The sequence below is a fragment of the Xenopus laevis genome, chromosome 3S (assembly GCF_017654675.1).
Source record: "Xenopus laevis strain J_2021 chromosome 3S, Xenopus_laevis_v10.1, whole genome shotgun sequence".
Taxonomy (NCBI): Eukaryota; Metazoa; Chordata; class Amphibia; order Anura; family Pipidae; genus Xenopus; species Xenopus laevis.
The window spans coordinates 71783827-71808495 of NC_054376.1; the positions used below are offsets into that span (position 1 = coordinate 71783827).

General features: G+C 36.4%; 1 protein-coding gene across 1 annotated transcript in view; it reads left to right on the forward strand.

Annotated features, from left to right (window-relative positions):
* The window catches only part of sema3c.S (semaphorin 3C S homeolog), a 68150-nt gene that overhangs the window by 5296 nt on the left and 38185 nt on the right, over positions 1 to 24669 (forward strand). The window contains 1 exon segment of the mRNA NM_001094933.1: positions 23766 to 23926. Within this exon segment, the coding sequence (NP_001088402.1) occupies positions 23766 to 23926 (161 nt within the window).

The window sequence follows — 24669 nt, forward strand, 5'->3', positions numbered from 1 at the left end:
AGCATGTGCAGGTCGGACCAGGGACCAATGGTTTGAATATAAAGAAACTCTGGCCTCCTGGTTTGCGTTACAGATGTAGATTGAATGTTCAGGTATGGCCATCCCATGGAAAGACAGAAATTGCATCTGAAGTGGGCCCACAGCTTTGGAGAAGCCCCTTGCGAATAAGCACAGATAAAAGTGCATATTACATGTATATGTTACATTTTGCAACAATTAGCTATTTTTTACCCAAGCTGTTGTCCTGGATCCCAAACATAGGATGTTGGGAGTACAAAAAAAAACAGCTAGTAGATTGCATAATTTAAATTCCTGTTTTTTATGTTTTTTTTTGTTTTTTTTGTTTTTTTTTTTAGTTGGAGGACCTAAGTTGCCACTTCTTTGGTTTTGGCCATGTGCTTGTGAAATAATAAGAACATTACTGCCTAGCTAAAACTGTACCTTATACTCATTTAATTTGATGTTAATATTAACTATTAAAATCTACTGAAATAGTTTATACCTGTCAAAGCCTATTTACAATTTATATTTTAATACCAACTTTTATCTGAGCATTCAGTTATTGCTTAAAAGGTCTCTAAGCTATAGTAGTGTAGTTTGTGTGAGTAGTGTGCCTTTGGAGAATGCATTAACAAGCAGCATTGCATGATACCACATAAAAATTATAACACTGATCATTATTTGAGACACTTGATTAATTATGCAATTTTGTCTCTGTCTGCCGTGCAAAAACAGTCTTAGATTCAGAACAAAAGGCAATTAAGATACACAGTAAAAACTAGGAATATGCCACATTTTTCAAAGTGTATTTGTTTTGGAATGCTTAAAGTATCATATGGTTTTACATATAATAACACTGGACATGTGTTTGAAGATATACTGTGTCAGTATACTTAAACCTTTTCACTGTTTAGCCAGCGTTTAATAATAAACAGAATCCTTAGTCCTAAGTATATTTGTATTGTGCTGAGCATCAACATTTTTAGCAAAGCTGTCAAAGAATAGACAGGCAATTGTAGAATTGTTAAAGAAGAACTTATTTATTCTGTTAATTATCTTCTCTAAACAATCCTTCTTGCCAACCATACCCTGCTGTGACTTCTCCATGCTAGAAAGTGTTGTCAGAATGCACAAAATCACCACCAATCCCCTCCAAGTCTCCTGTTGGAGAAAACTGCACAGGCCCAGACTACTTCTATTTGGGCACTGTGGAGTGATCATCGCTTTACTCTTCTTTATTCTTCAGTGGCCCAAGGCAAACACATGCTCAGTAGAGGAAAGGCTGTAATAGATAGGAAAAAGAGAAATAGATAGTTCCACAGTGCACATGTGCAGTTTTCAGCTAACAGAAGCACTTGCCTGGGGTAACGGGTAAGTGATTATAATCACTGGGAGTGCCTAACATATAACATACTTTATAAACATATAACTTTCCTTCTCCTGAATACTGCTGCAGTTAAAACTCCCTTCTACAAATTGTTCTTATTAAAAGAAATACTGTGGCTGGTTGCTGTTGATAGTGTGGATCAGGAAACCGATATTGAAACACTCGTATTTTTACCTCTGTATATTCCCTGAACTTTAGTTTGGTGTTGCAATTTTTTAAAAATTTTATAAACCACTTTGTTGGAGTTCTATATCATGCAAAGCCTCTTTGGCTATGTCCCTTTAATCTTTCTTCACTATTGTTCTGCCATCAAATAGTTTGGGATATCCCTTCACAGGCACAGAAGGATGTCTGGAGTACAAAATGATCTGTCCTAATTATTAATTCCCTTTTCTTGATCCACCGGTATTTGTTGAATGTAAATCTTGAACTGTATTTGGATCCAAAGGAAAGAATTAAAAGCCCGTGCTCTTTGTGATTTAATCTCTTATATTAACTGTGACTTGGCCCTGGAATTGTGCCGCATTCTTATGTACTTCTCTGCACATTAAACTATCTGTGCATTTGCAAGGAGCTAGAAGGGGTTGGAATCTCGGGAACTGTTACATATGTCAAGTGTAATTTAGAATTAGTTAACATACCTTTCCGCTATTATTATATTTGTTCAGTACTACATGTCAAATGCTGTTGAAGCAACTCACTAGCAATTGTACCCATGATTTATATTGTTAAAATAAAGAAATTACAAAGCAGACATTAAATATTTATTCCATATCCCATCAATATGGCTCGCTTCTGCATGTTTTTTTAATAGACTAGCACAATTTAGCGTAACCTGTGTTCAGATTACTATATTCTCACAGCACCCCCTCTGTTTTTACTTTAACATAATTTTACCTTGTAAAGAATGCAAGGAATTTCTTTACACCTGTACAGTATTAAATACTAGATTAATAATTAACTTTGTCTTAATGAGAATCAGAAAATCTTTACCTGGGAAAAGAAGTTCTTTAGTGATTACACCTATATTTCACATCAAAGAATTTAGCATTTAAACTAGGACTTTTAACATTTCATATGGGAGCTGAGCTGTACTTAACCAAAGTAGTCTCTAGCATTCATAAATGTATAATAATAATTTGATGTATGTGAGGCGTACCACCTTTTATGATGTATTCACTTTTATATCTGATTTAAAAGGCGAGAGGGTTAAGGGTTATTTACCTTTATTTTGTTTGTATTTTTGAGCTTCTGTACTGGTGCTATGCTTGTGTAAAAAGATTCTTCAGGCGACTTCAGAAGACTGAAGCAACACATGGGTTTTTCCACCGACAATCCACATTATCACTGGTGGGAACGCATTTACAGGAGATTAGTTGCCTGCAGAAGAGGAGATTTGTAGCAGTTGATTAATCTCATTGTGGACCATTGCCACATTATCCTAAAAATTTGGTTTATGAAGGTGTTCAGGAATAGGTCACATGTATACATGGATATCTAAACAGACACAGAAACCAGACTTTCCTACATAAAAACCCATTAGCTCTGAACCACAATCTACCTTACAACCATAACCATTTTCATTTATATTGTCTCAGAGTTAATGGACCATGACAAAAGGTGTTATCTTTTACTGAAAAGTCTTCTCTATGTCTGCCATGCCTTTTTATCTTCACAATCCATTTTAGTTGTAAAGCTGGACACAGATGCAAAGTGACTATTTATTTTTCGAGACTAATTTCCACATGTGCCATAGCCCTAAATCAGTAACTGAGGGGCTACAGTTAATTATGGAAGGAAGAGATGTCATGTTTGCAGATACTATATACTGTGGTATGAATATCTCATGTCCCTTCCTTACAGATTACAACTTGCTATTTGAAGTGGAGCAAAAATATGCTTGTGTAAATAATATACCAGAAAATCCAGTCAACACTTTCATCAAGTGATTAATAATAAAAACATAATTTATATGACTAATCGTAATTGATTGCTTTACACAGAATAAACCAGTGCTGCAGTGTGAAACCTCAGTAGGCCAAATATGGAAGCTGGAAAACTTATAAATTAGTAAGACTATAGTGATGCATGGTGTGAAACATGACTTGCATCTTGAATTTATTAGAGCATGAAGCAGGCTCAGCCACAGAGTTATTAGAATGTCTTTTGGAAAACAAAGTTATATTTCTTATTGTAGTAGCACTATACAGTGTTTAAAGAATTACCACACGTTTTTTCCCCAAACTCATTTGTGAGTTCTTCCCAATGTTTAAAGTGAGGGTTTGACATTTTTAGGAGAAACCTCATGACAAAAACTTACTATACAGTAGTTCAAATATTGGCACTTTTTTTCACTGATTGTACCACTTCTGCTTGCAAGCCATGCCTAAAGGTGCAATATTGAATGTCTAACTTCTACAAAAAAAAGTGTGGATTCTGCTTTGGCCAAGGACAGTTTTTTCAAAATGTACAAGTGTACACAATGTCTTCTTTTAAGTGGTAAACAAACCTGAAAGATAAGGCAGAAAGTGACTTCAAACAAGGCAGAAACACATAAACAATGGAAAAAGAAAACCAAATAGAATTCAGACATAGAGCACCATCGAAGCAAAGAGAACATAAAAAAGTAAAAGGAAACCGTGTAACTAAATGATGTCAAATGACCAGTAACACAAACAAAGTAACATACTTTTATAAATCATGCAACAATTAAACTACAGTTAAAGCTAAACATAAAGATGTTTTTAATGCAGGTATCAGAAATTGTGATGGTAGTTCCTTAGTCTGTAAGTTAACCAGTTTTACACTGGTTAGCTGGTTAACCAGTTAGTTGTCATTAGCCATATTTGCAGATGCTGAGCATTTGATTACAATAACTATTAGTAATCAATATAATATCCTGTTAATGGCAGATAGGTTCAGGAAAGGGAAAATGTGATATTGAATCACTGTTTCCCAATTAGTAAAATTTGGGCTGCACTACCAATACACTACTATATGAACCTAATTTAACCTAGAAAGGTATTTAGGAAAAGAAAGAGGAAAACAGAATCCAAGAATTGAATATGTTTACTTCATGAATTTGTCTACCAAAAAGCATTACATAGATTAAACAGAATGCCAGCAAGAAGCCCATTTTTTGTCATAGAACTTTGTGGTGTTGGTTTTCAATTTTGTGCATTTTAAAACGTTCTTCATTCCCTATAAACATATTTGTGGAGTAACCTTAATGTTTCCAGCAGCTATTTTTTTTTCTTTTGCTGTAGTTTCCAAATTTTAACTGGTTACAGGGACTAATGCGATTGCCATCTTGAAGTTCGGAAAAAAATGTTTTCCTCAAAATAAGACAAAATAGTGAGGCTTCAGATGACTATATAGTCAGTATGAGTCAGTATGAGTATAAGTCAAAGTTACTATATACTGAATTAACTAGTTGTGTTTGTTGCAAAAGAGATTTTTTTTGCATTCTTGTACCAAATATTGGTTCTATCATCCAGCAATATGCAGTCCTGGGGATCACAGCAGCACAAAAGCAGTTAATGCTTACCTGTACATTTGCACATGTACTTCAAGTTTGGCCTTTTATAACTAAATGAAAACTGCCTAACTGCTAGTTGATAGTTGAGGGGGAAAAAAATCTGAAGCTCCTATATGATTCAGAGGGGTAGAGATTCCTTCCTGACTCCAAGAAGGCAATAGGAGAGTCCCTGGGTCACCTTTATAATAAAAAGCCATACTATCTAATGTATCTACCAGTACAACTGATTCAGGAATAGAATTCTGCTGCTTCCCAACTTTCACTATAAAAAAACCATTGCTAAATATTAAGGCTGCGCTAGCGTTTGGAATGCGTCTCACCACCTAATGAATGTTAATGAGGGGGAGATAAGCTAGTGTGCTGAAATCACTGATAGCATTCAAAATAACAGTTTGCAGCTTACAGAAAAATGAGGTGAGTGGTGGGTGGCAGCCTGAGAATACAAACACAGATTGTGAACAAAAATGGAAACATCTGTGACTAATAAATGTTTATGGGAAGCTGTTTGTGCCACTGGATGCATCTTGTAATCTTTAATATGATGAACAGGCTCAGTAAACTTAAAATTATCATATTGATGCCCAGACCATTATAGATACTACTCCATGTTTCTTATGGTTCTAGGAACTATTAAATGCAGGTTTCTTCACTTACTGTCCATAAATAAACCTTGACCAGTGCTCAGAAAAGAGCAAAGGAAGATTCATATGAAACAGTCATCAGGTATCTATTTCTTGTGGTTATTGCATTAGATTTTTTTTAAAACGTCTTTTGTATAATTTGTCTGCCATCTGTAGTTTTTTTGATGAAGCAAATACAAGACACGTTTATAGTTTAATTGCATATTATTTTGAAATACCTCTTTACCTCCCTGCCCTTACTTCCAAATGTATCATTTCCAGGATATATAGTTGGGAAAATAAATACAGTTTTTACTTTTCTTGTTTTGTTGGGTAAGAAGCTACATCTTGTTACTTAAATGGTTTAAACCACTAACAAACAACAAAATAAAACAACTCAAGTCTTGTTTTATGGTAGGGATTCTAGTTGGACTGTCCTGCAATCTGACAGACCCGCTGACCTGTATTCTGGTCGCAACCACTTCATACTCAATCTGGTAAATTAAGCCATAAGCAACCCCCAAAGAGCTTGTAACATGACCCTAGATCTGATGTCACTATACCAGTGCTGTCACCCTTGGTGCAGATTGGGCAGGAAGAGCGAAATTCTTCTCTTGTTTCCCGTCATAATTGCAGAAAAGTATTCATACTTTTGCTTGTTTACACAGGTTCTCTATGTCTGTGTGTGTTTTGTATGCTAAAATTTCGATTCATATGGAGAGAATGGTATTCAGGTACTTTGTCATCGATGGGAGAGGTATTTCCCACAGGTAACAAAACGGCCTGTTTGCCATCACCCAGGTTTTTTTGAGAGTTGTAGTTGAGATGTTATTGTGTTGTTTAAGTGGTTTATATAATAAATAGTGTAATTTAAATGTGTGTATATTTTTTTTCATATCATTGCCTGTACAAGTGCAAAATATTTTAAAAATAAAACTCAGTAGTAACATGAAAACTCTTGCTTGATTTTGCTCACATTAGGGGGCAGATTTATCAAGGGTCGAATTTCGAAGTTGAAAATACTTCGAAATTCGACCATCAAATTTAAATACTTTGAATATTGAATTCGAAGTTTTTTCATCGAATTTGGCAATCGTTCGATCGAATTAAAATTGGAAGGATTTCAGCGATCGATTAAAGGATTTTACTTCAACGTGTAAAGACTTGGAAAAAGTTTGTAGAAAGTCCCCGTAGGCTAACATAGCAATTCGGCAAGTTTAATTTGGCAAGTATTGAAGTCAAAGTTTTTTTAAAGAGACAGTACTTCGATTATCGAATCGTTCGAGTCGAAGTCGGATATGGCCTATTCGATGGTCGAAGTACCCAAAAAATTACTTCGAAATTCGAACTTTTTTAACTTCGAAAATTCACTTGAACTTTAGTAAATCTGCCCCTAAATGTTGTTACTAGATAAAGCTGTCATTTTTGCATGTGTCTTAGTATTTGTGTAGTATGATTTCTTTTGAAGCAATCAATAACACATTCTATCACAAGAAAAATGCTTCAGATTTTCATTAACAGAATAACAGCATTTTTAACATGCATTTTAACTTGCTTTTTTGCTTTGCTCAAGCCATCTGCTGCATTGTCTGTATGCCAGCAGTGGAGATTGCCAGCAGGGTGGGACAGAAGCTGATTGCACAAAACATAATGCAATTCCTTGGCTGTTCTCACAGATAATGCTAGTTGTTTTATTTCCCCTGGTTCACAGGCAAGGAATTCCAAATGTCCTTTCCATTCCAAGGACCTTTCCATCTGCTCAGACTTAACATTATTGTATATTCATTAAACAACACCAAATTCCTCTACAAAATGCAGTCAGTGTGTCCAGATATTTACTCAGTGGACATTCTTTATTGGGCGATGTACAATATTCCCTTATTAGGATCTCATTTCGGGCAAGTGATGTACCACTCCTGGAATGTATTTAAGGTATTTAACAATTAATCAATTTAGAATATTCTGTTTGATGTACCCATTCTTAGTATAGAGTTATTCTTAAGAACAAAGTTTTACTGTGCGGGCATTTACAATTCCTGAAAGTGTATCTGACCATCTTTACTAAGGCTCATCGCATGTCAGAAGTTAAACTCTGCTTAAGTTGTAGATGCAGACCCAGTTGTAGAAATGTTCCTCATTCTAGAAGTTCTAGACACCTTGCTTGGGTAACGAGGAATATATACAGGAGATATAAGGTGGTGATTTTGTCCCTTTAGACCAAGTTGGCAGCTAATCTGCTCATGTATAGGCCCTTACTGAAAATTAGGCAAATATCTGTTAGGCGAGGATAGCATTAATGCAGTCCTCTGTTTACAGGCCTGTGTAGGTACCTGTTATAATCTAATCACTAGTTCAGGTGTCAAACAAACGGATGAGCCTAATTTGGCCACTTACATGCTGAGCCAAATTGTGCTCATCCAATCATTTGGCCTGCCCAGGCCTATGCAGGCCCGATCGGGGAGGACTGTATCAATACACCAGTAGGGTTCTCCTCTGATTGAACTTTTAAACCTTTCTGATAGCGGTGTACCCAATTTTTAAGTGCATGGCCATCCCTGACTGCCTCCCAGTGGGTGAAGACAGAATTGATGCATTGATGCAGTCCTCTCATGACACACCTGCATAGGCACCCATTATGAAACGATTGGATCATCCCAATTTGGCCCAGCAAGTAGGTGGCCGAATCGGGCAAAGGCAAATTACTGAGAAGGCCTCTGTAGAAACAAATCCCTTCCTCCTATAGCTAAGGTCTGTGATGCTTTCAGATAAGGAAAAGCTCATTATATAGATGCTTTCTGAATAGGCTTTTGATTATGCTCAATGAAGAATGTAATGCTAATTTTGCCATATTCAGAGCAAGAAATAACAAATACTGTAAATATTTAATAATTAAAACGGGTAAAAACTAATGTTGGAAAAATGGTACTGCCCCTTTAAGCCTTCCTTTGACTTAAATAAATACACATTTTCACAATTCCATAAGGAGTGCAGTGGTGTATTCTATAATTTTGCATTTGTTTTGTCACTACTCCCTCTTTATATAACAGCCTTTATATTTACTTAAAACCTCTGCAATATATTTACAAGGAATATCTCCCAAGGCTCTTGAGATGAATGGCTGAATATAGACTAACATATATTATGATTTAGATGTGAGCGGAACAGTTCACATTATTGTCTGTATACACAAGGAGATTCTTAATGAGGATGTCGAGAAATTCTATCTACAGTGTCCATGTGTATTTCTAGCCAATCTCACATCTGGAAAAACAGAGACAACGGTCATATTCATTTCATCTTCTCGCTGCAAGTATTTCCCCTTCTCAAAGACCACCTGCAGACCATACGTACTTTCTTGTGCTCAGGACACAAGAGTACTGATATGTGGCATAAAGGAAAATCTAGCTGTGACAACAAAATAAATAGCAACATTCTCTTTGGGTTATAACCATAATTCTTGTTACACTCCCAGCTATCTGCAGTTTGTTAGCTTGTCCACAGCTGTGGGAGTGCCTGCTGATGCCACACTCTGTGTGTATATTACACATATATACAGCACAGCTAATTTGACCCCTATACACAAGAACTATGATATACTCAGTCACTATAGCTATGGCAAATGGGGTGTTTTCACAACTGCTGTACATAAGCAGAAACCAGCAAGGTTTTACTAAACTATTCACACCACATGGGCTGAGGTCCTATCTGAAAACCACTTTTACTTCATGAATTCTAATATTTGCTGGCATAGGTTGAGAATAATGAATGTTTAGCAATCCTTATACTCCCCAAAAAGAGAGACCTATTTATATATTCATGTATAATTAAAAATTCCCCAAATAAAAGTGTTCTATTAGTAGCCTTCCCAAACAAACAGTGCACATTCCTGCATGTTTTGCTGGTACCTAATGCAGTGTTTATTAACTTATTAGCTTATTAAATTAAAGGATTTGCATATAAAAGGAACTGGGCATCTTGATATTATAACCAATACTAAACATTGATAAATGGGATTGTATTGGAATTGCTACCTTGCCTGTATTGTATTAACCTGCCTTGTAAAAATGATACTTGATGCTATTGGTATGTATTTGTACAAAACCACATGAATGCATGGTATATACTTTATGCATTCTTTACATGTCCTGCTGTAGAGGCACTGTCAGCAATATCGGTACGGGATCCATTGTCCACTGGGTTAGTGATGCTTTGTGATAAACGGAGAGTTGAACTTTAAAAACAGATGTCTTTTTTTTCAGTTTGCATAAACTACAGTATGTTGTTTTAATTCATATACAGTTAAGCATTTTAATTTGATATTCTTAATGGCCACTTCTTAAAGGGATCCTGTCATTGGTTCTGTTAATAGTGCCACTCCAGCAGAATTCTGCACTGAAATCCATTTGTCAAAAGAGCAAACAGATTTTTTTTTATATTCAATTTTGAAATCTGACATGGGGCTAGACATTTTGTCAATTTCCCAGCTGCCCCTGGTTATGTGACTTGTGCCTGCACTTTAGGAGAGACATGCTTTCTGGCAGGCTGCTGTTTTTCCTTCTCAATGTAACTGAATGTGTCTTAGTGAGACATGGGTTTTTACTATTGAGTGTTCTTAGATCTACCAGGCAGCTGTTATCTTGTGTTAGGGAGCTGCTATCTGGTTACCTTCCCATTGTTCTTTTGTTTGGCTGCTGGGGGGGGGGGGAAAGGGAGGGGGGTGATATCACTCTAACTTAAGGTGGCCATACATGGAGAGATCCGCTCGTTTGGCAAAGTCGCCAAACGAGTGGATCTCCCTCCGATATGCCCACCTTGAGGTGGGCAATATCGGGCTGATCCGATCGTGGGCCTTAGGGCCCAACGATCGGATCCTAAAGATGCCCAAACGGGCGGTCGGATCGCGGGACTGCATCAACGAATAGATGCGGCCGCGATCCGACGGGATTTTCTGTCCGATCGAGATCTGGCCGACTTTCGGCCAGATCTCGATCGGTGAAGCCCATCGGGGGGCCCCATACACGGGCCAATAAGCTGCGACTGGTCTGTCGGCAGCTTTTATCGGCCTGTGTATGGCCACCTTTACAGTACAGCAGTAAAGAGTGATTGAAGTTTATCAGAGCACAAGTCCCATGACTTGGGGCAGCTGAGAAATTGACAATATGTCTAGCCCCATGTCAGATTTCAAAATTGAATATAAAAAAAAATCTGTTTGCTCTTTTGAGAAATGGATTTCAGTGCAGAATTCTGTGTGGAGCAGCACTATTAACTGATTCATTTTGAAAAATGACAGTATCCCTTTAATCATCTGAAAAAAACAACCATTTTGCTCAGTATTCTCCTATCATTATACATTTAAATATTAAAATATGAGGTGAATTATTCAAATAAACAAATAGTAAGTGAAGATTTTGATTTCTCTCATCTACAGCTTTAATTTTACTATCCCTAGTGGGCCAGGGGGAGTAAATCCTTATCACCATAACTGAATGTGACATATCTGCCTAATTCTATATCAGCCTCCACAGAACCCGAAGGATTTCCATTCTTTATTCATTAACAGACATATGAATTTAATCTTCTAAGTTCTTTGCTCTATGTCCTACACTTAACTTCACCATACTGTATCAGTCAGCTTAAGTGATTGCAACCTACAAAAACTTTACAGGAAAAAATGTGATAATGCCTTTTATACTAAACCAGGTTTTGATTTATTGAGTGGGATTTACTATTCCAAGACAGGGTCTGTTAGGCCCAAATTAAATATATTGTTTTAACACTCTTAAGTGAAAGTAACAGAGGTTCAGTAAAAAGTTTCCATGATTCGAAGCCTTTTCTTTTAGTAAACACTCATCTGCAGAGACCTTTGGAAGGAAAATACCCAAAAGTAGCACAGGCAAACATTAAGGGGCAGATTTATCAAAGGTCAAAGTGAATTTTCGAAGTAAAAAACTTTGAATTTCAAAGTAATTTTTGGGTACTTCGAATAGGGAATAGTCCAACTTCGATTCGAATTTGAAAAGTCGAAATTCGAAGATCGAATTTTTTTTTAAAAAAATGTCTCTTTAAAACTTCCACCATTCGCCACCTAAAAGCTGCCAAAGTGCCGTTTTAAACATATGGGGGACCTCCTAAAACCTGTATGGAGGCAATTGAAGTAGGCTAAATTCGGCCCACTTTCTACCCCAAAAAACTTTGACCTCCATTCGGTTGGTGTTTTTGAATTAGAAGTTCAAAGTTTTTTTTAACTTTGACCTTTGATAGATATGCCCCTAAATGATACGCTGGAGTGGAGCACATTAAAAGAAGAGTATTCAGATTTCACTATTAAGGGGTCACTGGGTGCCTGATCTAAGCATCCCACATGAGGCCATTGAATTTTAGCAGTATGCTGTAAGAGTCTCTGTTATTAAGAGTGACAGCTCATTTGATAAACTGCTCAGCAAGAGTTTCCAGAGATAATGAACAAACCTCCTCAACACACACATAAGTAGGTGTTTGGCAGGTGAAGTGAAAGGAATGTAAAGCAAAGCTTAATTTAACTGTTATCTGTTTTGAGGCTTAAACTTTGGAACCAAGGATTTTTCAATTACTAACTTTCATTTTATGGACATTATAGGCAATGGCCTCCATATAGCTTGGAGAAATGTGTAGTAGTACAACTGGAAGAATGGAGTATTTTTGGGATGCTTGGTAGGTGCATATAAGCTAGTTAAAATAAGTTTAACACATGGGCAATTGTCTTGCTTAGGGTTACGTAATGCCTAATAATAAAAGCATTAGCATCCAATTCACTTGTGCAAGTCAGTTATGGTTAATAATGCAACCCTCTGAAGAAACCACAAATCACCACTAGGTGCAGTCTGTTATTAATTGTAGGGTTCCTATGTGATAGTGCTTAGACTTGTGCTTTATTCTTTAGAGCTGGTGTAATAATACATGTTGCAAAAAAGCATGTATGGACATAGTATTTTTCACAATAGCAACATTGTGCAATCAATTGTGCGTGCATTTTCACATGCCCATATACATTTTAATAGATTTCCACTTTTGTGTGTAATTGCTGTCAGTCTATGAGCTTACAGAAATGTTGTGCAATGTACATGTACCCCACTGTGCATTGATATGTCTAATATTTGTATACAGTCTTTAAACACACATTATTAGATTTACTAAGTGTGATAGCACATGGGCACTGTATCTTCTGTGGAAAATTTCCACTCCTGTAGGAGACAAAGCACACGAAAACACCTTCATACACTGGAAAGAATGTAAATCTTCATCAATTGCATAACTGTACTAAGTTGCCTTCAGCCAACAAAGGTCCCTGTGTGCCATCACCCTTAATTGTGAACTGCATTTTGTATCATTAGTAAATATATAAATATATGACATGTCACAAACAAATACACAAAAATAAATTTAAGGTTAATTCGTCGCACGGCGATGACACGCATGCGACATGTCGGACGTTCAGAATGTAATGGGACTGATCGAGAAATCGCAGGTACAAACGACACCAGACAACTGTCAGATGAAGATGCACTGTGCCACGTTCATATCTGACAGCCATGTCATGTTGGATACATGAGTTTGTATCTGCGATTTTTCGATCATTCCCATTATATTCTGCACATCCGATACATTGCATGCGTGTCACCGCCATGCAATGAATCGTTCCTTAAAGAGATACTGTCATGGGAAAATTTTTTTTTCAAAATGAATCAGTTAATAGTGCTGCTCCAGCAGAATTCTGCACTGAAATCCATTTCTCAAAAGAGCAAACAGATTTTTTTATATTCAATTTTGAAATCTGACATGGGGCTAGATATTTTGTCAATTTCCCAGCTGCCCCATGTCATGTGACTTGTGCTCTGATAAACTCCAATCACTCTTTACTGCTGTACTGCAAGTTGGAGTGATTATCATCCCCTCCCTTTTCCCCCCCAACAGCCAAACAAAAGAACAATGGGAAGGTAACCAGATAACAGCTCCCTAACACAAGATAACAGCTGCCTGGTAGATCTAAGAACAGCACTCAATAGTAAAAACCCATGTCTCACTGAGACACATTCAGTTACATTGAGAAGGAAAAACAGCAGCCTGCCAGAAAGCATTTCTCTCCTGAAGTGCAGGCACTAGTCACATGACATGGGGCAGCTGGGAAATTGACAAAATGTCTAGCCCCATGTCAGATTTCAAAATTGAATATAAAAAAATCTGTTTGCTCTTTGAGAAATGGATTTCAGTGCAGAATTCTGCTGGAGCAGCACTATTAACTGATTCATTTTGAAAACATTTTTTTTTCCCATGACAGTATCCCTTTAATGGGTCGTGGAGTTCAGCCCTAATGTGTGCAAGATAAGACTTAACATAAACATTTAATGGTAAATGTTATTGGTTTCATCTTCATAGGGTCAGTCATCCCCTAAAGATTCAGCCTACAGATATTGTGTTCCAAGCTACATAGTTAGAGAATGCAAAGAATTTCCAGTTTTGGCAGGCAATCAATGGCGATCGGATTGCAAGGATGCTATTAGAGATATCCAAATTTTGTCTTTTGTCCACCTTCCTGGACACCTCAGATTTTTTCTCAATACAGCTGAAGACATAAACCCATTTACCACTAAGCTCAATAAGTGACCCTTTATCTCTCTCTGTGTGTGCAGTACTGAAAAAGCATTTAATCAGTACTTCAGTTTGTTTTATTGCACAACTAGGAGTACACTCTTTTAGGCAGTGATCCCCAACCAGTAGCTCGTGAGCAACATGTTGCTCTCCAACCCCTTGGATGTTGCTCTCAGGGTCTTCAAAGCAGGTGCCTTTTTTTGAATTCCAAGCTTGAAAGCAATTTTTAGTTGCATAAAAACTAAGTAAAGTGCCAAGCAGAGCCACTTGTAGGCTGCCCGTCCACATAGGGGCTACCAAATAGCCAATCACAGCCCTTATTTGGCACTCCAAGGGACTTTTTCATGCTTGTGTTGCTCCCCAACTCTTTTTACATTTGAATGTGGCTCACGGGTTAAAAAGGTTGGGGACCCCTGCTTTAAGGACACCAATACATTGTATCACTGTAGGTATTTTAAGAACCCTAAATGTTGCTATTCTAACAAATACAAGAAAACATCAAAATAAAAGTCCGGGGTATATAAGGGACAACAGCTTGGATGGACCTAGTAATAGCAACACACACACAACATACAATTATTCTTTAATTAGAGAGAAATGTTATTGTAATAATAGAAAAAAATAGAAAAAGCTTGCAATTCTAAAATGCTTCAAAATGTATATTTTCAGTCCTATGGTCCATTATCTCCATTATCTAGTTCTGTAGAGATGCTAATGTTTATACAGGAAAGATGTTTCTTCTTGATTTTAAAATAACTATGGTAGAAAAAATGTTTAAAAAACCGATGTGTTTTTTTTTTATACTGTGTGCACACATATACAAATGTTTCAACAGTGATTATACAGTATTAGTTATTTGCAGTGAATTAGTGAATTGCAGTGTGTTTTTTTTTTAAAATCTTTATTTTTTGTCAAGCAAAAAAGATATTACAGCAATTGCACATAGTCATCAAACCCATAGCAAATAGGTTCAAAAACACATTACGTTTGTTGCTACTGAAGTTATCATTACTTGCATATCAATAGAAAATCATAAATGTAGGCTAAGCAATGTATCCTATCATAAATCAGACAGATCTGTCTTCGGTACACTGCCAGTAATATACAATCTTAGTATAGTGCAATCTGATCAAAGATAATATAAAGGGGGGTAAGAAAAGGGGATAAAGGGGGGGGAAACAGTCCAGGCTTATCAATACACTCTGAAAAAGCAATGAATCACAGTAGAAAGGGAACAGTGTGGCATTATAAATACAGTTTAGGCAAAACTGAGTAATTGCAGTGTGTTTTAGCACATTTCACAAAATCTAATTTGCAGTTTCATTAATTAAAAGTTGCAACACTGCAGGTGAATCCTTTTTTTTACATAATGGCAACAAATGAGATTTGACATTAGGGGGCAGATTTATCAAGGATCGACTTTAAAAATCAAATTTTTAAATTCGAATTTTAAGCTAATTTTGGTGTACTTCGACTAGGAAATAATTCAAATTCTATTTGAATTTGAAAAAAATGAAAATATCGAAATTTAGCATGTATTGTCTCTTTAAGATTCGACTTAGACATCCAAAACCTGCCGAATTGTTGTTCTAGCCTATTTGGGACCTACTAGAACCTATTTGGAGTCATTTTGGTGGACAAAAAAAAAAACCTTTGGGTGAAAAATCAAAGTTTTTTTTTTTAAAACACTTTGAATCAAATTCCATCCGTTTTAATAAATTTCTTTTTTTATTCGATTTTCAAAGTGGATGGGATTTTAGAAAAACTCCCATCACCTCGAAATTCGACTCTTAATACATCTGCCCCTAACAGTACAACACTAGGTTTTAGTCATTCTGAAAAATCCTGGCACTGTTTAAATAAAGGATGACTTTCTTTTCACTTGCTCCTTGCTGAGAATTCATCTTACAAAGGCCATAGTAACAATTGCACTCTTAATATCTAATAGATCAAAGGCAACAGTTTGACTAGCACAGTGATATAAATGCTTTACACATTTATTAGCTTCTTTTGAAGCTTTTGTACATTTAGAGCACTGAAACTTGTTAATACTGAATAAAGTACAATAAGGTTCATTATTAATATGTCTTGGGGTCATGTCAAAGCGAGCTTGCGCTTTCTAGTAGTGACGCCCTAACAGCCACTCGAGTGTCCAGCTGTGTAGGAAATCATTTGCTGTCAGCACATTTGTCTTCCAACAGCTTATATTCATCTGTCCCTAAAACATTAACCCTTTGACTAATTAGATCTCCAGCTTAATGTTTCCATGCCTGTAACTTTAAATATTGCAATCATTACAAAACCACTGTCACAATTATCATTAAATGCACATACTTTTCTTTGAGTATTACTTCTTTAGTATTACAATTGTATTTCAGTGTGTTCATTGTTTAAAAATCCCTGATGGTGGTTCTGCGTGGTAAGCCAAATTTGCGACATTAGAATTTCACCATTGAAACTGAAGTTCAAAAGGAACAGAATGCCAAGAGAAATTAATCTAATCGTATGAAGCTGACTTTTAATTAAACGTATAGATAATTTATAAGTATCAGACATAAAAGGCATTATTGTGTAAGAACTGAGGTTTTCTGAACAAAAGAAAGAAACTTTGAACATGTAAAACCTATGCAAAACATTTTTTGTGTCTGTAGTTATCTAAATGACCGTCAAAAATATTGCTGACCGTCTTCAGTTTGAATTTCCATCAAGTATTTTCTTTTTATAAGGATTTATGTAAAGTGGTTATTGTTTTAGGGTGTACCAGTGGCTGAACTACGGGGTGAGCAGGAGGTGCAATTGTACCAGGGCCCGCACCCTAGGAGAGCCCGCCAGCAGTTTGTGTGAGTGAAAAAACGGTGAAAAAAAAACACATCCTGAAGGGGGTGGGCGGTCCCGGCTGCACGGTCTGTACCTAGGCTCACCTCCCCATAGTTACATAGTTAAATTGGGTTGAAAAAAGACAAAGTCCATCAAGTCCAACTCCTCCAAATGAAAACCCAGCATCCATACACACACCCCTCCCTACTTTTAATTAAATTCTATCTACCTATACTAACTATAGAGTTTAGTATCACAATAGCCTTTGATATTATGTCTGTCCAAAAAATCATCCAAGCCATTCTTAAAGGCATTAACTGAATCAGTCATCACAACATCACCCGGCAGTGCATTCCACAACCTCACTGTCCTGACCGTGAAGAACCCCCTACGTTGCTTCAAATGAAAGTACTTTTCTTCTAGTCTAAAGGGGTGGCCTCTGGTACGGTGATCCTCTTTATGGGTAAAAAGGTCCCCTGCTATTTGTCTATAATGTCCTCTAATGTACTTGTAAAGTGTAATCATGTCCCCTCGCAAGCGCCTTTTTTCCAGAGAAAACAACCCAACCTTGACAGTCTACTCGCATAATTTAAGTCTTCCGTCCCTCTAACCAGTTTAGTTGCACGTCTTTACACTCTCTCCAGCTCATTTATATCCCTCTTAAGGACTGGAGTCCAAAACTGCACTGCATACTCCAGATGAGGCCTCACCAGAGACCTATAAAGAGGCATAATTATGTTTTCATCCCTTTAATGTTAATGCCCTTTTTTATACAAGACAGAACTTTATTTGCTTTAGTAGCCACAGAATGACACTGCCCAGAATTAGACAACTTGTTATCTACAAAAAACCCTAGATCCTTCTCATTTAAGGAAACTCCCAAATCACTGCCATTTAGTGTGTAACTTGCATTTATATTATTTTTGCCAAGTGCATAACCTTGCATTTATCAACATTGAACCTCATTTTCCAGTTTGCTGCCCAGTTTTCCAACTTAGACAAATCACTCTGCAAAGTGGCAGCACCCTGCATGGAACCTATAGTTCCAATTTAGTATCATCTGCAAAAAGAGAAACAGTACTTTCAATGCCCACCTCCAGGTCATTAATAAACAAGTTACGTTACTGGTGTTTAAGTTTTTGGAAAAAGAAAATAGAGGGGTTTGCTTATTGCTATGGTGACAGGGAACAGAGTGTGATTACAGTGCAATCATGCTTTAAAGAGTGATTTTTTTTTTAATAATAATATAGGAATAGTGGTTCATGTAACTGTATTAATAGACTTTAAAAAGAACCTCTGTACTATTAATCCAGGTTGACATTAAAGGACCTGTAATAGCAAAAATGTTCTAAAAAAAATTTGTTAGTATGCTACGAAAAAAAGACACAAACACATATTAAACTTTAAAGTCGCTAAGTTTTTATTAAGAAATAACTTACCGAAACTCTGCTTGTGCTCCTCTTCCGAAATGACGACAGGGCGACGTTCCATCGTGCGGCATTCGATTTGTTAGATTAGGCAGAGTACTTTTTGGCTAGACTTCATGGGAATTGGACAAATAGTTTGGGCTTTTATGAAGATGCATTGGAATGCCCTTGGGAGCTGGCCAGCTGCCATTCCATGCCCTCTTGTGTTGTTAGAATAACTAAAGAGTAAAGTTTAGCTTTTCCAGTGTTATCTTATAAATAGAAAAATGTGATCCAGATAACATTTGTTGTACATGCAGTTGAACATACTGAGTATGTTGAGTATCCATTAATGTGAACAGATATTTATTTTAATAATTAGCATTAAAAGACCACCAACTTTTTAAATTGTATCTGAGTAAGGGCAGATAAATAAGAATTGCAGCACTTAATAAACAGTTCCCTGAAGAGATGGAGAGAATTTCCTTATTTCTGCAGTATGATGGCAACATTTTTGATGAGAAGCAAAAATGTTGCCAAAGACTGGGAATAACTGTATTTAGGGATTAGCATCCATTAAATGGTTATATAATCTGTTTATATTAAAGGTAAAGCTGGATATAAAATATCCAGTTTACCATTAGAGCGACCCTTCTATTTGACCATCTAAGTAGAAAATTTGGGCTTCAGTATAACAATCTGACCACCTAGAGGGGCACACACAGACCTGTCAGCTGAGGACGACAACCCAATGTAGCCCTCCATAAATGCTATAAGGGGTTCACAGAAAAACTAAAATCTTATAAAGTATTAGCCTAAAAATGATATATGGATAATAGGACCAGCTTGGAGATACAGCAGCCCTAGCACAGTAACCTTCCATTTCTCTGAATGTATCCATGGATTAATTGTGGTAAGCTTTTTACCTGTGCCTTATGGACCTGAATATACTCTTAAAGGAGAAGAAAAGCATTTTATTGCCAATAGATTAGCTGCAATAGTGCAAGCTAGAATGCTATATTTATTCTGTAGAATGCTTTACCATAACTGAGTAAAAAGCTCTAGAAACTCTCTGTTTGTTTAGGATAGGAGCTGCAGCATTAATGTGGTGTGACATCACTTCCTGACTGAGTCTCTCACCGGTCTGGGCTCAGATTACAGCAGAGAAGGGAGGGGGGGAGAGGAGCAAACTGAGCATGCTCTTGCCCAGGGCAATGAGGTTTAAGATGAAGGCAGGAAGTCTGATACAGAAGCCCATGTGTACACAATAGAAGGAAAGAAATGCAGTGTTTCTTTTGACAGGGGACTCAGAGCAACATTACTTTGTGGGTTTACTGGTATATTTAGATGGACCTTTCTGATAAGGCTTACTTAGTTTTAACCTTTCCTTCTCCTTTAATTCAGTTTCTGTTTGTGGTTACTGGTCTCGGTAAAAGGAACATTTCTGGTTACATTTGTTAATTCATAAGACATACTAAATATTTATTTTATTTTAAAAAAAGTAACTTGGCCTTCATTTTTTCTTTTTCTTAACATTTTTTTTAATTATTTGCCTTCTTCTTCGGACTCTTTCCAACTTTTAAATGGGGATCACTGACCCCAACTAAAAACACATGTTCTGTAAGGATACTAATGTATTGTTATTGCTACTATAATGTATAGTTATTGCTACTTTTAATTACCTTTATCTTTCTATTCGTCCCTCTCTTATTCATATTACAGTCTCAAAAGCAGGAGCTTATTTTTGAATTCCAGGCTTGGAGGCAAGTTTTGGTTGTATAAAAACCAGGTGCACTGCCAAACACAGCCTCAATGTAGGTTGATAATCCACTGCTACTAAATGGCCAATCACAGCACTTATTTGGCACCCCAAGAACAATTTTTCATGCTAGTGTTGCTCCCCAACTCCTTTTTACTTCTGAATGTTGCTCACGAGTTCAAAAGGTTGGGGATCCCTGATCTAGTGTGTACAATATTGTTTGTTATTCATAAAATTCACATTAGTTCAGTGGTGTTTACAATCTACAATCTCCGACATTCACACACATTGCCAGGAATCAATTACCCTGCTTGTATCTCTTTGGAGTGTTGAAGGAAACCATTATTGCAATAGCTGGAATCAAACCTATGACCCCAGCCCTGCAAGGCAGAGCAAATGCTACACACTGTTCCACTAAAGTAATAAAAAAATGCATTTATTAAAGGTGATATCCAATTATATTCATAACTTTTTATTGACCTGTAGGTCATTTTATTTTCATGTGCTCAATAATACTGTAGATAGACTAAGGGGCACATTTACTAAGCTCGAGTGAAGGATTCGAATGAAAAAACCTTCGAATTTCAAAGTATTTTTTTGGGTACTACGACTTTCGACTTAGATTCGAACGATTTGAACTAAAAATCGTTTCACTATTCGACCATTCAATAGTCGAAGTACTGTCTCTTTAAAAAATACTTTGACTAAATACTTCGGCAGTTTAAACCTACCGAGGTACAATTTTAGCCTATGGGGGACCTTCCCCAGCACTTTTCTAACCTTTTTTGATCGAACAAAAATCCTTTGAACGATTTTTACTTCGATCGATCGAAGGATTTGCGCTAAATCCTTTAATTTGATATTCAAATTCGAAGGGTTTGTTAACCCTCGATATTCGACCCTTGATAAATGTGCCCCTATAGTTCTTGTGAACTACTGGCCCAAAAGAATATCTTGTTCATCATATAGTCACAGCACGTTCAAGACCATTGGTTTTATATCCTACACATCTTTTGATGCTCTGATCTTTCTGGAAACAAACAAACCCCCCTTGGAGGTCAGACATATCAAATTATTTTTGCATAAATTTTACACTTTATATATATATATTGGCAGTTTATATATTTAGCGAATTGACGCTAGCGTTAGCTACTTCACGCTCGAGTAAATCTGCCCGGACTACTTGTGGATAATAAACTGAGCTGTAGCAATGCCAGTCATCAATTGGAATGGCCAGCAAAGTTTTGTTCTATACTGTATAGATTCACAGGAGGAGATCATAGTTCTTGGCTTTTTATAAAGCACTAGTTAGGCTCATATAGAAAAAGCAGTTATGAGAAAAGATTGGCCAAGTTGGGATTGATCAGAAATGGATTTAGCTGCAGTAGAGTAGAGTATAAGAATCAGAATATGTTTTGGATATTACCTTTAGTAATTCTGTAGTATAGCAATACACTATGCCATGAGTGTTACCACTAGCAAGTCAACAATAGAATTTATTTGCAGTCATCCATATGAAGATATATTTTCCTGTAAAATTATTTTGACACCATAGACAACATTATTAGTCACTAGAAAATGACAGCTGGGCTGGACATCTGTGAACAGCTGTCACTGCACTGAGTGCATTTCTGCATTTGTAACATATAATCGCTGCTGAACGAGAAAAAAGTGAAGTGATCAGAGGGCTTTACGAACAGAACAGCTGTTGCCAGGGGGCTTCTGCATTCTTATTCATTTATTTTTACATATCGTCCATATATGTATAAGTGAATTAAGCAAAGGCGAATTGAAATTTTAATTTTCCAGTAAAATAGTTCAGAACAAATATATCAAGAATTAATAACAATGTTATGTAACGATACTACAAGGCATTTGCTGTAGATATTATTTTAACCAGAATAATTTGGGAAGAGGTACAAAGGGTAATTTATGACATAGAGCAGTTTGCAAATTGCAGTGTTTTTAACCAAATGCACTGCTTTTCCCCATAAGTACACAGTGTAATTGCATCTAATACTCCAAGTTAAAATGATGTTAGTGTATGATTCTTTAAGTGCAAGTTTGTTGGGCCTATTGAAGCAACCCACTGTTTGAACCCCAGGAATTACAACTACATTCAGAGTGGTGTTAGCTCCAGGCTTGCATAGTGTCAGTACCAGACTTGTGCACAATTCAACAGAACTGGTCCAATAAGCACAATGGCTCTAGGTGCAATTAAACAAAGCTGCAAGGAGTGTGTTTGGTTGCAAGAACATATATAAAGTATACAGTATTTCTCTTTATCCTTACCTTGTTTGAAAATTGATTTCTAGAATATTATACTTGTATATTACATGCAACGTGAAAGATAACTTCCTATTAGGATTTTTTTTTTTATAAAAGATTATTTTTATATCGACATTAGAAAGCATGGGCATAAAGAGTGATAGTTGTTCATAATGTGCATAATCTTGCATAGCAATAGTCACCTCCCCAGTAGTTTATATTTAAGATGTTTTATTTATAGATGCAAAGACACAGATACTGTATTCAGAGCGGAAACATACTGTTCTCAGCACTGACGTCTGGCACATATTTCACACAGTTCCAACTTAAAGGAGCAGCACCTTTATAAAACCTAACTTTAATTCATACCACAAATCAAGACTTTTTATAGTTCTCTTCTATTTTTTTCAAAACTTTTAAAAAGTTAATTAAAAGCTTTGGTATAGACCTTAGTAATGTTTGGAGAGCATGCTCAGTAGGGACTAAAGCTGCTGTTGTGACTGAGAAATGTATTTTACCAGCAAGATGTACTGAGCAGCCACTGGAAAACATGAAAGGGACACATGAAACAAATTTCCTTATACATATAAAGAATACAGATTACATACAAAACTGGTACAGGTAGTAAAAGGGGTCCTATGCATTAAAGCATATTGTTTAAAAGGAAAAGGGGACATATGGGGTGGTCAAAATTTGCTTATTTTAAAGAACCACCAATTGTGTTCATCATCCTTCTGTTTCAAATTTGCCTTACCCTTAAGATTGCAAGCTGTTGTGAGCACGTCCCTCTATATTAATCCTTTTACCATTGTTTGATAAATGTCTGTAAGACCCATTTTTGCTATAAGTTAATGTAAAGTGTTGGGTAACCTGCTAGCACTATATAAATAAATGATAGTGATATACTGCGCTGAGATTCCAAAAAGGCCCTGGTGTTTCAAGTACACAGAGGCTCAAACAGCCCTTCACAAACCCAATACATAGTGACATATATAGTGTCTATATAGAATATTATAACAGCTCCTCTGGCATTTAACAGAATCTACAGACGGTAAATGCCAATTAGAGAACCAGTTAGACTGCTTAAGACTAAGGCAGGGGTCGCAGTTGTTATATGTTCATTAGAGTTACACACAGCAAAGGTAACTGTCCTGGAAATTAAAATGTAATAAACTCTTCAAGGAAAAAAGAAATTGTGTATATATATGTGTGTGTGTGTGTATATATATATATATATAATTTTTTTGGGGCAAACCAGATATGTGCAAACCTCTTTGTAATGAACTCACTAGTTTCAATGAGTCCAGTCAAGAAAACCAGTAACTGTTTTTGTGTTTTTTTACAGACCTTCAGGAAACTAAAACCTCTGAATACTACAGTATATCCCAGAATCCATTAGATTACAGGATTTTATTCATGGATGAGGATCAAGACAGAATCTATGTTGGCAGCAAGGATCATATTTTGTCTTTGAATATTAACAATATAAGCCACGATCCTCTAAGTGTAAGTTTCTATAATGCTCACACACCGTATAAATACTTTAAGCGCTGCTTGCATGGGTTTGCCTACAATTTCAATCACAAAAAATTTAAAACTTTTGTTATTTATTGAGCTAAACTGAGCACAAAGGGAAACCATAGCTACCCCCTGTTTGTTCCTTGTAAAATAATTAGATTATCTGTAAATAACCCTCTTTATTCCATCTTTGTTGTGACTGTTTCATTAGCAAGAGTCCATTATGTATTATCTGTGGTTTGGCAACCATTTTTACCTTGCAACATCCAAACATGGAGTAGATTTGTTTTTTCTGTTTGCCTTGTGTAGCTCAAGAAACCATAAATATTTTGGGATTAAAAAAATAGCAAAAATGATTTTTCACTCAATTCCTACAGTTTGAACTTGTGTGAAAGGGGTATTATAATTTGTAGGGAAAGAATCAGTTCATTTGTGGATCCCTTTTTAAAATAAACTATAGTGACCACGAAGGCCATCTAAATCTCATTTAATTGCTGTAGTAACCATAGAAGCAGAAAACCCCTGGGACCTAGAAGAACACAACCCCCCCAGTAGATTCTGTTTGTGTCGGCCCAGAAAAATTTCCAGTGGACCTACTTAGTTCTGGGTACACTACTGTATATCTGTAGTATATAAATATAATTATAAATGTATATTTGCAGGACTGGATTTCCTTCTGCGTTGCCCCTAGGCCACATGATACTAGAGCCACCCAGCTGCCTTTGCACGCA